General features: G+C 41.0%; 1 protein-coding gene across 1 annotated transcript; it reads left to right on the top strand.

Moving 5' to 3' along the window:
- The first annotated feature begins 353 nt into the window (after positions 1-353).
- On the top strand, positions 354-3406 carry LOC147852180 (cytokinin hydroxylase-like). The gene is made up of 4 exons (XM_087334476.1): positions 354-1341; positions 1581-1828; positions 1991-2360; positions 2888-3406. The coding sequence occupies exons 1-4, from the start codon at positions 562-564 to the stop codon at positions 3314-3316; spliced, it is 1827 nt and encodes a 608-aa protein (XP_087190602.1). The 5' UTR covers positions 354-561; the 3' UTR covers positions 3317-3406.
- Positions 3407-14453: the final 11047 nt, after the last annotated feature.

The following is a 14453-nucleotide window of genomic DNA, read 5'->3' as shown; positions in this document are numbered from 1 at the left end:
TGATACAATGAAAAACACCTTATCGGCCAAAATGCATGATGTTCCATGAGTTCCAAGCTAGGCTAGCATCAAGAATTGCCAGAATGCATGATGTACTCGTGAGTTCTAGGCTAGGCTAACATCAATCACATATTTATTTTTGTTTTTATGCACGTTGACACAAAATAAAGTATTTGATAATATTCGAACCCTCCTCCATCGATCTATTTAACGCTCTCACTCAATTTTGCATGTAAGATGAATTTGTCATGTCATTCTTTATGGGGGTTTTTGTGTATGGAAATATAATTAAATAGGGACAAGTTCATGATGCTTGTTTTTATGGACAAGTTACTATATTTATATAGAGGATAAGGGATGAGGGAGGATTTGAGCCCACGGCCTTTAATTAGGAAATATTTTTTATAATCTCCATCTTTTCAATATCCCTCTCCATCAAGCATCTCATAACAACAAATAATAGTTCCCTAAATACCCCCACTCCCTCCAATAAACTAGCCCATAATTGTATTATATATATAACCCCGTTGAACCTTAGACTCAACTACATCAATTATATACATGGAGATTTACAAAGCATTAGTGTTGCTCCTAATGAGGGCACTTAGAAATTATGCATGTAAAACCTTCATCATCTCCATCATCCTTATTGTCGTTGGATTCATGGCAACACCAACAAGCCATTATGTAGTATTCATCATCATCATCACCATGACATTCTTGCTTGTTAGTCAAGCCTATGAATGCATGGAAATGCTATGGTTGAGACCTCATCACTATTCTCGGATAGCCAACGATCAAGGCATCGAAGGGCCCAAGCCGTCTTTCCTATGGGGCAATACATTAGACATGAAGAGGCTGAGAGACAAAGTAGCCATGGATGACGAATTACTCATGGGATTAGATCCCAATAATACTAGTTATTGTAAACCAATGAACCTTAGTCACAGTCATATGCTCCAACGTATACTACCTGAGCATGTCACGTGGAGTCGGGCCTATGGTGTGAAACGGCACTACTTGATGTGGATTGGTCCCGATCCGCACGTAGTCACTACTGACATGAAGGTTGTGAAGGACACACTACTCATGTCGTCTTCGACTACCATGCTTAAGAGTGACAATGCCAATGCCAATGCCAACAACACAAACAAACACAATAAGAGCAATGAGTACAATGACAACAATTTCCTCTCTCCATCGGCCATGGGGAAGTCTCCATTGCTCCAACGCTTCCTCGAGCCCATCACGGGCCTTAGTGGCCTCATCCTAGCCAATGGTGACACTTGGGCACACCAGAGGAAAATTGTTGCCCCTGCCTTCCACTCCCTAAGGCTCAAGGTACCTGCGATTATTTTAAATTATTGTTTAGAAACAAAGGTCTTACTCCTAAGTTTTCATTCTTTTCCTCACAATGCCCCATGGGGGGCAGGGGGGGGTAGGGGGTTGGTTCAAAATTGTTTGAGCTCCATGTGGATGACCATTTGATTGGCCATGGCCCCCCCGTCTCTCGAGGGATGGATCCATCCACGATGTATTCAATGTACACCTTGTGAATCATGCTCGTGCTTATTGTGTAGGATTTTTCTCAAGTTATGGTTGGTCTCACAATGGCTATGGTGGAAGAATGGTGTCAAGGAATCAAGAGTCACAACGGACAATTCGAGATTGATATTGAGAAGAGCATGGTTGCTCTTACGGCCGACATTATTGCGCACACGCAGTTCGGGAGTAGCTACGAGAGAGGGAGGAAGGTGTTCCAATACCTCGAGGAGCTCAAGGAATTTGTCTTCAAACATGGGCACCTATTGACTATCCCTGGGATGAGGTAAGGCTATATAATACTAGTCTCTGCTTATACAAAATGATGTTAAAACATTTGAGGCTAGGCATCGATGCTAAGTGATACTTTCCTATTGCTTGACCTAAGACAAAGTAGCTAGTGCTTATCCATGGTAGTCATTCAATCTATATTTTGCTTGAACTACAGTTATGTACCACTCCCTATCTTTATGAAGCTACGAAGTCTCAAAAGGGTTGTAGAGACGTCAATCCGAGAGATTGTCGAGGAACGGAAAGCAATAGCTCGAGCCAAACTAGGTGGAAATATGTCATCACCATATGGAGTTGACTTGTTGGGTTTAATGTTAAGTGAGGGCGAGAATTTTAGTGTTCAACAAATCGTGGATGAATGCAAAACCTTCTTCTTTGCGGGTCATGAGACCACGGCATTGCTCTTGACATGGGCATTGCTACTACTTGCCCACAATACACGTTGGCAAGAGAAAGCTCGGTTGGAAGTTGTTGACATGTGTGAGGCAAAGCTCCCGGATTTCGATTCGGCTTCGAAGATGAAGACAGTAAGATTCTTGTCGATCAAGGTCTTAGATATGATTTCAATCAATGTCTTTTACCTCTTTGTCTACAAATTAAGGGCTTTAAACATATTACCTCATTCTTTTTGTACACCTATGTGCATAGTAAAAAACAATAGTGTCTCCTTGAGGGATTCATAATAACATTACACATTTACAAGTACTTCTCCATCTTTTTTCTCTATGGGGCATTTTGACTTGTAGCCACGTTTAGGAAAGTTTTTTTTGTCGACCATTTAAGGCTTAAATATCATTCCTCTTAGTTTGTTTGTACATATTTATTGTGCACCATAAAAGGAATATAATGGTGATGTAAAGTTTGAAAATATTGTCGAGCATTTCGTCCCACCTAGCATTTGATCGCATGATGTACAAGGTTTATCATCATGTTCTTTTATCAATGCTAAAGTCAATGGAGCACGAATCATGTATGTACATTTGTGCTTGTTGATTTCATTGAGAAGATTTATTTTTTATCTAATATGCACAATCTAATAATTTATGTTTTGTAGGTGGAAATGATATTGTATGAGACATTGAGGTTGTTCTCACCGGCAAACTCTGTGATTAGGGTGGCTTTGTGTGATTTGAAGTTGGGAGACTTATTTGTACCAAGGGGCATGTCCGTTTTAATTCCTATTGTAGCCATACACTTGGACCCAGAGTTATGGGGTGAGACAGTTTATGATTTCAACCCTGCAAGATTCTCGAGTGGCATTAGCAAAGCGGCGAAGCATCCCATGGCTTTTTTACCTTTTGCTCATGGGCCACGTAATTGCATCGGTCAGACATTTGCATTGATGGAGGCAAAGCTTGTGCTTGCGACTCTCCTTTTGAAGTTCTCATTCATTCCATCTCCATCCTACAAACATGCTCCAGAGTTGATGGTTACCATAAGGCCTAAGTTTGGTGCTCCTATCATAGTCAAAAAGTTGGTGTAGTACTAGTAGACAAAATGTTTTTCATATAAATGTGAACACAATGGTACATTTTAGGCTCCCAATATCATACTTTCTAATCGAAAAGTGAAAGGAGAAAAGAAATGAATATTTTTATTACAAATTCGGAATTTCAATAGCAAGTGTTCCCGATCTCTTGTAAGTTTCAACATAATTGGGAGTGAAAAATAAAGCAATGTTAGTGGAGGATGCTAGTATGCTGCACTCTCCTTTTTGGAAGTGGACAAGAGGGTTACATCCTTAGAACTCTAGATTAGGATCACAAAAAATGACTCAAGATACCCCCAACAATTTAAGGGAAAGTACAATATTACAGATTGCAACAACTTGGGCCTCTAACATAAATAGCTTCCCAAAAAGAAACCATATAACTAATGAATAATAGTGATCAAGCTCTTTCTAGGGTTGGAGCCCATGTAGCCATATTAAAGTTGTCATTCGTTGTTCTACGTGTGTGTTCATGTGTGATCTCACCATATGAATGGAAACCCAACAACTTTTTACCATTCCCATTATAATGAGACTACCTTTTTACATTAGCACCTACATATATATTCTCTCTCTATGTCTCTCTCCCATTGCTTTTTAGTGGTTATGATTGTGAACGCAAGTATATATTATGTAGATATAGATGTTGCTACCATGTCTCTCCAAATAGCAAGAGTCACTGACTAGTTTTAATACACTCTCTCTAGAGCATTATTGGTCAACAACCTACCTCTCACACCCCAAGCTAAGTATATTTTGATATACACAAGGGTCTCTGGAATTATATTTGAGACCAACACAAATATGTTTAGCCTCTAAGAGTGGAATTTCATCTTAAGCTTTCACGCCCATATTACCATCAATATGTAGTTTCATAATGCATTCGGTTGACATGCAATGTCCAAATATTGTCTCACACCATAAGAATTGGATCCACATAATTGTTGTAACTAGTACATATTGGGTGGAAAGGACAACTACCTAGACTAGCAAAGTGCAAACAAATCCTTGAACCCTAATTATAAAAGAAGGTAATCTAGGGATTGGATGCCAAGTCTTGTGACATATAAGATTGTTTGGTATCAAATTTTGATTAAGAGTGTCTCACTTTGCCAACACTCTCGTGTTACATTGTCTTCTTTTCATTCTCTAACTCTCTACCTTGGTTGTTTCTTTGTGTGTAAACATCATTGTCTTGTTATTTGCTTAGATACTATTGTAGTGCTATTGCGTGTAGACACTCATCAATTGGTCTCCCACCTTTGTATAGCTTGCCCATTGCACTTAAAATAATTATGCTCCTTGGGGTATCTCTCTCTCTCTCTCTCTCTCAAATTTGGGGAAATCTAAAGGGAAAATCTAAAGGGAAAATCCATTGAGAGTTATAGTGACTTAACTCTTCTTGACTCGTCTATGCATTGTAAGAATTTATATGAGCAATCTCTAACCGGAAAGATGATGTGTTACGGTTCTCTTTCACATATATCTCCCTTCTTTACAATTGAAGATATATGCATAAAACTTAAGGCATTGGCCTCTCGAAAGGCAAGTGATCTTCAATGTATAAAGGTTGAAATGCTCAAATGGATAGGAAAGGAAGCAAATGCATGGATAAGTGATATGCTTAATCATGCATTGCAACATGGCATGTCATATGATTGGATTACAAATTAAATCAAACCTTTACATAAAGGTGGAGATGTAAATGTTTCCCAACAGTAAATAATGCAAACAACTATCAAACCATCATGGTTGGCTTGCTAATGGCAAAACTATTTGGATGTATAATGGAATCAAAGATAAGTGCATGGGCGAAAAAAAATGGTAAGAGAGCATGGACAAGTTGGCTTTTGAAAACACCATAACACTATTGATCACCTTGTCACCTTTCGAGTATTAATGGAGGAAAGTCACTTTAGAAGTAAAGGTTTATATTGTGTCTTCATAAACTTCAAGAAAGCTTTTGATATGGTACCTCATGAGCATCTTTGGAGGTGAATGGAATAACACGAGGTGCTAAGTGAATATATGCTTGCAATATCCTAAATCTATGAGAAGGTTATGTGTTGTGTGTGTATGAGCGATAAACTTTTAGTTTTTTTCAATACTATTATTAGTGTTAAGCAATGATATCCACTTTCACAAACTCTATTTGGTCTATGCATTGATGAATTGGAAGATGGTATTATAGCAAGATAAACTACATCAAGGCATATTGTTGCAAGAACAAGAGTGATGCCATGATCAATCTACAACTCATCAATTGTGCTACCATTTCTTACCACGATGACCATGGTGCAATGTTTGTGATGAGACATATGGCAAATTTAATGCCAAGTAACATTAGAGATATCCCACTTGGAAATTTGAAAAGTTCAAGTGGATGGTGGTTTACTTTATGTTAATGTCAAATGTAGTGTATAAATCAATGTAAGTGGAGAGGTGATGGTCTTCTTGTGTGAACCATCCTAACAATCATTATCATTCTCTTTATCATCAAGATTTTGACTAGGATGATTGAAGACAGAGTTTGCAATTGCTCTTGCATAGACTTCCTCGAAAGTCATATGGCTATAGCAATATGTAGACAATGTCCCAAAAAGCTTGACTTCTGCTTATCTCGGTTGATTATGGCTGAAAACATCCTTCTAGCTATCTGATGGAGAGCTTCATCACCATTGCGGCTTCTACTAAGTCATCCTCTATCATTGCCATTGCCAAATTACATGGATACATGAGCTCTACTAAGTTGGAGTAATCTAAGCTTGGTAATGATGGGGATGTGGAGTGTTTCCATGCTCTTGACAAATAGGTTGGTAGTGTGCTTGTCAAGAGGCTGGTTGTTTAAGGTAACTCACCAATGTGGATATGGTAGAGCAAAAACAATGCTAGTGGATTATTTGGGCTTGGAAATGGTTCAACAAAATACTCTCACACTTTAGGGGACAACATATTTTGATTGAACTAAACTTGTCTCTAAGCCACGGGGTTCAGGATAAAGAAGGATATAGACCAACATTCAAGTATATTAAAGTGGTTAACAACATTCACCAATCACTTTTTGACTTATCGAATTCAACCTACAAGTTATTCCTCTCTCGGCATCCCTTCTTTCCACGATAACTGAACCCAAGTGAAAATTGTATTCTTGATTAGAATTACTAATTAGTATCCTATCATAGACTCACTGGGCATGTAACTTGTTACTTTGTTGTGGGTCGTTCAATCTGGCCATAACGTGCATATGGAAGAACTCATTGCTAGTCACAAACTTTCGTATCACACACCTTCACAAATGCTTTAATTATTAGGTTGGGGCCTCATTTGTCTTCCCAGTGGCTTTTCAAATAAAATCTTAGGCTATAGTCAAAGAGGTTGGATTTTAAGGTTTGTGTTACTTCTTAAGCTTTGTTAGAATCTAACTCTCTATGGTCTGTCACGATTTGACCGACACAATTGTAATTCTGAACTTTGAGAAGAAATTGGCAAATATTATAGTTATTTTCCTTCATGAAGCCCTTCCTTAGACATGACTTATAAGGCCTTCTCTTGATATTACCTGTAGAGTATTTGTTGAGAGGACAAGCTCAACCGGATCTGGATCGGCTGAATAAGCCAAAGCCAGATCAGTATCCGAAACGGAGAACCGGATCGGTGTCCGGAACCAGGAGCCGGATCGGATTGTAACCGGTAGGCCGTTAGAGGCCTACGAATCTAGCCTTAGTATGTAGGCATATCTTTGGGAGTCAGTGTCAGTCGCTCGTATGAGCATTGAAGTACCTGTTAGTACTCTTGTCAGTCCTTTCATGGACTTGTATAAAAGTGCTCACTGAGCACATTGTAAGTATAAAGTGTTATTATTTTGAATTGAGTTTTAGTGTTCTACTCTCTTTGTCTCTCACATGTATTTTTGAGATTCCATTAAACCTGTCTGTATTTTGTTGCTATCCTGTCAAGTCGGTTCTGTCTTAGCTTCTGCATATTCACTTTTACATGGTATCAGAGCGCGAGGGTTGAGAACCTCTACAACCGACAAGTGTTTATGTCTGAAGACAAACCCTAACACCCGGTAGGAACAGAAATCGAAGGTTAGAATGGACCATAGTACGTAAAATTTGTGTTCGTCTAGCATAACATTCAATTTCCTACATTGGAAAACGAATGCGAATGTTATTCAAACATTCTTGTGTTTTATTTCCCATCTTTTAGGCTTATGTACCTCATAATAAATAGGTAATCCAAAAGTATGGTATTTATCATTCTTTGAGGGTGTTTTTCTTGCGCAAATGATTGAAACATTCGCGAATGTGAATGCACATATGGTATGTATGGTTCATACTATGGAATGGACCGAGGAATATCTAGCTCGCTTCCGATGGAGAAGCTTGACAAATCGAACTATGCATCTTGGTCATACAAGATGCACCAGTATCTGCTCGGGCACGGTTACTGGAGTTATGTTGACAGAGCTAATGATACAACACCTGATGCGGCACACAGGGACTTCCCGACTTGGGAACAAGCGGCAAGTAGAGTTATGTACCGGAGTTGTCAAAACCAGAGACGACACTCCTCACCCGATCGTGCATGTCGAAGAAGTTATCTTGAGTCATGCCGGATAAAAAGGGAAGCTTATGAACGTGCTCCATGTCCCGACAATCACAAAGAAACTGGTGTCGGTCGGACAAATCGTCGACCAGGGGATGCAGGTGTGGTTTACGCACCTTGGGTGCTTCATTGAGGAAGAGGGCCGGATCATCACACAAGAGCACCGAGACGGGAGGATGTTTATACTTGACACCAATGATGTAGGCATTGCTATGTTCGCGAAAGGGCAGAAGGTCGAGTCGGACATCGACCTGTGGCACAAGCGGATCGACCACATCAACTTCTGGAAGCTTCACGAGATGCAGTCGGAACACGTAGTTTTCGGACTGCTAGAGTTCAGTGGCTGGACAGGCCAAATATGTGAAGCTTGCCAGCTCAAAAGCAGTGTAGGCTTCCCTTCCCCAATGAGAAGAATCGGAGCCAGAATCGACTTGATCTCATCCATTCAGATGTGTGGGGACTGGCACAAAATGTGAGCATTGGTGGGAGTCGATATTTCGTGTTCATCATCGATGATTTCACCCAACACACTTGGATCTATCTAATCGAGAAGAAAGGCGAAGTCTTCTCGTGCTTCCGGGATCTGAAGAACCTTGTCGAACATGAAACCGGAAGAAAGATCAAGTGTCTGAGATCGGATGGTGGAAAAGAGTACTTTTCCGGCCAGTTCACGAGTTATCTATAGACGAAGGGAATCAACGGGAATTCTCTTGCAGATACACGCTGGAGCAAAACGGCGTGACCGAGCATCAGAATAGGACGCTAGAAGAAGCGGCAAGGGTGATGCTTGAGGAGAAAAGCATGCCCAAGTTTTATTGGGTCGAAGCAATTCAGACAACCGTCTACATCTAGAATAAGATATCTGCCTCAGGGATAAAGGTGTCACCACACGAACTCTATTTTGAGCGGAAGCTGAATTTGGCACACCTTCGGGTGTTCGGTAGCATTGCATATGTGCATGTACCAAAGGAAAAACAGAGGAAGTTAGATGCGAAAGCCGAAAAGTGCATTCTTGTGGGCTACTCGAATGAACAGAAGGGTTATAAGTGTTATAACCCCCCCGATCGAAAGCGGTTCGAGTCAGCGGAGATGTCGTTTTCGATGAATCGGTATCCTGGTACTTCTCTCCACCTGAACTCGAGCCGATTGCTGTTGATGATCCGGTGTCGTGAAGATTCACAACCATTGTGAGAAAACCGGAGAAGTTAGTGGCATTGGCGAAGTGAATCATGTGCACTTATCCTTGTATAAATGTGTGAATAATAGGGGTGCCTTTATGGCGCTGAATAGGAGTTAAGTTGGGATAGAGAATCCCATGTAATACGGGATTTATCCCACATTGTTACGCACCTCCCTCCTTGTGCTATAAAAGGAAGGGAGGGTCCCTTGTAGAGGGTTTGCCCATTAGGTCCAAGGTATGATAATCTTTCCTTTTCTTACTTTCTCGTTTTGTGTTAGAGTTCTTTGAGTTCTTCTTCTTCTTCTTCGTCGTGTGGGTTGAGTCTTCGCGTTTGTTTAGGGTTTAGTCCGGTGAAGAGCTTGTATGTCCTGTGGGGTTTTCGCTTCTGCTCTGTCTCCTGTGCAAGACCCCGCTCGGCGCGACGACCCCGAGAGGTCCCCGATCGGCGGCTTGGCAGCAGACTCCTGGTGCGAAGACAGATTGCATAGGTTGGTAGCCTCAAAGAGCATCGACGGCCGAAGAAGGATCCTTCACACCAATTCCAGAGATCTCGACAGTTCGGCCGACGTGGCAACGTGAGACCGAGGGAGATGGACAGTGGCGGCAAGGGGACAAGGGCAATAGTGAACAATGGCACCAAACAAGCAATCACGGCATCGTGAAGATCGGTAGAGGCCAAGCAGGCCACTACGGGGTGTTCCTCGAACGCGGAGGACACCGGGTATACAGGAAGTGAGGAGCGTGCATACGGTTGATCAAGGGCCACAGGACGAGCATGTGTACAAGAGAAGATCGCGACAAACGACCTGTCGATAGGTTGATCGAACGGAGAGGCGAGTGTGAAGAAGGAACCAGAGCCAACTGTTCGGACTGGCGGAGGCCAACATGGCAGACGGGATATGGATTACAGAAGGCCGGTTGCTCACTAAGGCTACATCTTGAAACTCCAAGCAAAGACAGACTTCTGTGAGCACTGTCGATATGGGAAAGAGACCCGAAGTCTGCACTCTCTCCACTACGAGACAATACAACAACCCCTAGAGCTCGTGCACACAGATATATGTGAGCCCATGGCAGAGCGATCACTAGGAGGCTCCCGGTACTTCATCACATTTGTAGATGACTGTATGCGAAAAGTTTGGGCATAGTCCATCAGGTCCAAAGACGAATCACTCGTGGTCTTCACTCGGTGGATATATGAAATGGAGAACCGGTCAGGACACAGAGTAAGGATACTCCGATCCGACAATGGAGGTGAATATACCTCTAGAGCCTTCAAGCAATACTTGTCCAACAAAGGGATCCGACATCAAAAGATCATTCCCTACACGCCCATGCAAAATGGAATGGTAGAACGGATCAACAGAACGATCCAGGAGAGGGTGAGGGCAATGCTTCAACAAGCCGGACTGAAGATGGAATTTTGGGCAGAAGCATTGCAAACGGTAGTATACCTGATAAATTTGGCACCGTCAAGAGCAATTAGGCTCGAAGTGCCATAGGCACTATGGTCAGACAAACCACCGACCTACGATAGGCTCCGTATATTCGGATGCGAAGCCTACGCGTTCATCCCCAGGGATAAAAGGACAAAATTGGCACCCCAAGCAACGAAATGCATATTTCTCGGCTATGGAACCAATGGGGAATTCGGCTACAGGCTATGCGACCTTGAGAACCGAAAATCGATTCGGAGCAATGACATAGTCTTCAATGAAGCTCTATCTTCTTTCAGCGGAACCAACAGAAAATAGTTGGTAAAAAGGTATCCTTTCAAGATGACAGAGATGTCATAGAAGGACCGACCCACTGGGCCAACTCAAAGATTCAACAAATAGTTGAACTCGAACAAGTCGACAACATACCTGCCGACTCTGAATCGGTAGGAAGTCCACTAGTCGAACTTGAAGACAAAGCCACCGACGACAAAGCCGATTCGACAAGAGTCGAAGCAGGCAAAGTCAACAAGATGTGAGTAGGAAACAAAACCGAGACGACAAAGTCCATAGGGGAGAACAACGTGACACCATCGAAATCCCGACATGGGGGCGGGTCACCTAACAAGACTCCTGACACAAACGGTTCAACAAGTACCGATCGATCTACAGAACCGATCGAAGACTCCAAACCTCTTAACTCGGCACTTAAGAGATCTGGACGAGCTCGAAGGCAAACAAAGTTCTACCAATCGGGCCTCAACTACGTCAACTACACTGATGCAGGCGAATCACGCACATATGAAGAAGCTATGGCCGCACCAGACGCCGAAACATGGCTACAAGCCATGAAATCTGAAATGGACTCGATTCACCAGAATCAAACTTGGGAGTTGGTTGAACTACTAGCTAGAAGAAAGCCGCTACCTTGGAAATGGGTATTCCAATACAAGTATGTATCTAACTCAGAAAAACCTAAGTACAAAGCTCGGCTTGTCGAGAAAGGGTTCAAGCAAGAACATGGGGTCGACTACAATGAGATATTCTCAGCAGTAGTCAAGATGACCACCCTTTGACTCCTACTAGGAGTTGTAGCGACAGAAGACCTTGAGCTTGAGCAGATGGACGTAAAGACGGGGTTGAGATCTACATGTCTCAACCGGCAGGCTTCTCGGCAACGGGGGAGGAAAGACACCTCGTATGTCGATTAAAGAAAAGTCTATATGGCTTGAAACAAGTGCCGAGGATGTGGTACCAGAAGTTTGACTCTTACATCAGGCAACTTGGATACCGCTGAACTGACTTCGACCCATGTATGTATGTTCGGCAACTGGCCGACGAGTCCAGGATCTATCTGATCCTATATGTCAACGACATGCTGATTGTAGGAAGCAATCAAGTAGAGATCGAAAAGTTGAAGCGGAGACTTCACGACAAGTTCGTGATGAAGGAACTCGGACAAGCCTGACACATACCGAGCATGAGGATCGAGCGAAATCGGACGACCAAGATTCTCTGACTCTCCCATTCCGACCATATCCAGAAGGTGCCGAAGCGCTTCAACATGGAGAATGCAAAGCCAACACCAACACCGCTTCCGACGTCGATCCGACTACCGAACAAAGACTCTCCTTCAACGGACAAGGAGAGAGAGCTTAATGGAAAGATGCCCTACGCATCGGCCGTAGGAAGTATCATGTACGCAATGGTGACGACCGACCTGACCTAGCCTATGTTGTAGGGGTGGTCAGCCGATACATGTCTAACCCAGGACGGAAGCATTGGGAGGCCGTCAAGAACATCTTCAGGTACCTGAGAGGGACCAAAGATACACAGCTGACTTTCGGTTTGACAACCTCAACCGAAGTTGAAGGCTACACCAATTCCGACTATGTTGGAAATACAGATAATCAGAAATCAACATCAGGCTACATCTTCACCTATGGTGGTTGTGCAATATCTTGGAGGTCGAAAATTCAAGCGTGCACGACTTTGTCTACTACAGAAGCCAAGTACACAGCGGCATCGGAAGCAGCAGAGGAAGTGATCTGGTTGCACCGAAGTAGAAATGACCGGCTATCGCCAACCATCCATTGCGACTCACAGAGCGCAATACACCTCATCAACAATCCCGTCTACCACGCAAAGAAGAAGCATATTGAGGTGTAGTATCATCACATCCGCGAGCTCGTAACCGAGAAGAAGCTTGAAGTCCGGAAGATCGACACCGAGGTGAACATCATTGATTGCCTGACGAAGCCACTCCCAAATGTACGCTTCAAAGCACTAAGGACGAAGATGGGACTATGACAAGCGATCGAGCAGAAGAAAACCGAACGAGGGACAGTAGGTAAGACCTAATCAGAACAACTCTATCTACACTTACTATACCTCTGCCAACTCGGCCGCATGCCGACTGACTTGTAATGTAAATTTAGGATAATCTTGTAATCTAGATTTACGGGGAGATACCCCAAACCCCGGGGGCTTCACTGTCAAAACTTGTATGATAGCACATGAGTTCATCAAAAGGGGTTTAAATTAACCATTGAGATACAGAATATATATACATAAGGGTATTAATAAATAGATAAAAAATATATTTACATAAGGGTGTTATCAATTACACTATAGAAAAAAATTACATAAGCCCATGAAATATTAGATATTTCAATTAGATAGTAAAGAATATATTATGCAAACAATAGTCAATTTTGGAGTAGCATACATACATACATACATACATACATACATATACATGCATACATGCACATATACCTACATTCAAACATTACATCCATGAATATGTATATACATGCATTACACACATTTATAATGCATACTGACTAAATATGAATATATGTACAAATATATATTACCATATGTAAATGCATACACAAATACATATATGCTACATACATATTTTGTATGTTACATATTACACACATATATTATTATGCACACAATTATATACAAATACATATATACATACCAAACACAAAAAATATACATACATAAATAAATTACATATTATATATACACACACATACACATACACATAAATACGTATAGTGACATATTATATGTATTACAAATCTACATACATACAAACAAGTTATATATATGTATATATACACACACACACACACGCAAACACATAAATAAATTACATGCTACATATCATATAATCCATTCATATTACACAATATACAAATTTACATACACATACATACATTACATATATAGATACATTATTACATATATATATATATGTATATATATTGCATATGTACATTTATTCCACATATCACCATATATATATATATATATATAGGTTATATGGGACCATACAAACTACAATACTTAAATATTTACATACATACACACACATCATATATATGAGTGCATATTACGTACATATTACACACATACATACATTACATATGTACATACATTATTACATATCACCACATACACAAACACAAATACACACATGGTCATACACAATATAATAGTACATATATACATACACATACACATACACATACATACATATTATGCAAATGTTATAAACACACATCCAAACACATCGAATCATGTACATGGACATATGCATATATGTATACAGATACATACATACATACATATTCCACATATCACCATATATATACATAGGTAATACGGGGTCATACAAATTACAATACTTATAAGTTACATATATATACACACACACACACATTAGATATATGTATACTTACACATACGTTGGATATATGCATATATATTATGTGCAGATTGCAAACATACATCCATATATGAGCCATACACATACTAAACACGAAAATACCCTGAAAAGATACATAAATTCCATACATATTACATATATACACATACATGCATTCGTACA

The sequence above is a fragment of the Azolla caroliniana genome, unplaced genomic scaffold (genome assembly GCF_043228905.1).
Source record: "Azolla caroliniana isolate FFs.n. ecotype wild unplaced genomic scaffold, voAzoCaro1.0.p SCAF_18, whole genome shotgun sequence".
NCBI classification, from domain to species: Eukaryota; Viridiplantae; Streptophyta; class Polypodiopsida; order Salviniales; family Salviniaceae; genus Azolla; species Azolla caroliniana.
The sequence above is the reverse complement of the archived record's forward strand: the minus strand, read 5'-3'. Positions and strand labels throughout refer to the sequence as shown.

Excerpts from the sequence above, each read along its gene's own strand:
- LOC147852180 (XM_087334476.1), top strand. The coding sequence starts at position 562 with ATGGAGATTTACAAAGCATTAGTGTTGCTCCTAATGAGGGCACTTAGA. Across the intron at positions 1,342-1,580 it reads TCCACTCCCTAAGGCTCAAG|GATTTTTCTCAAGTTATGGT; the intron begins GTACCTGCGATT and ends CTTATTGTGTAG. Across the intron at positions 2,361-2,887 it reads CGGCTTCGAAGATGAAGACA|GTGGAAATGATATTGTATGA; the intron begins GTAAGATTCTTG and ends TATGTTTTGTAG.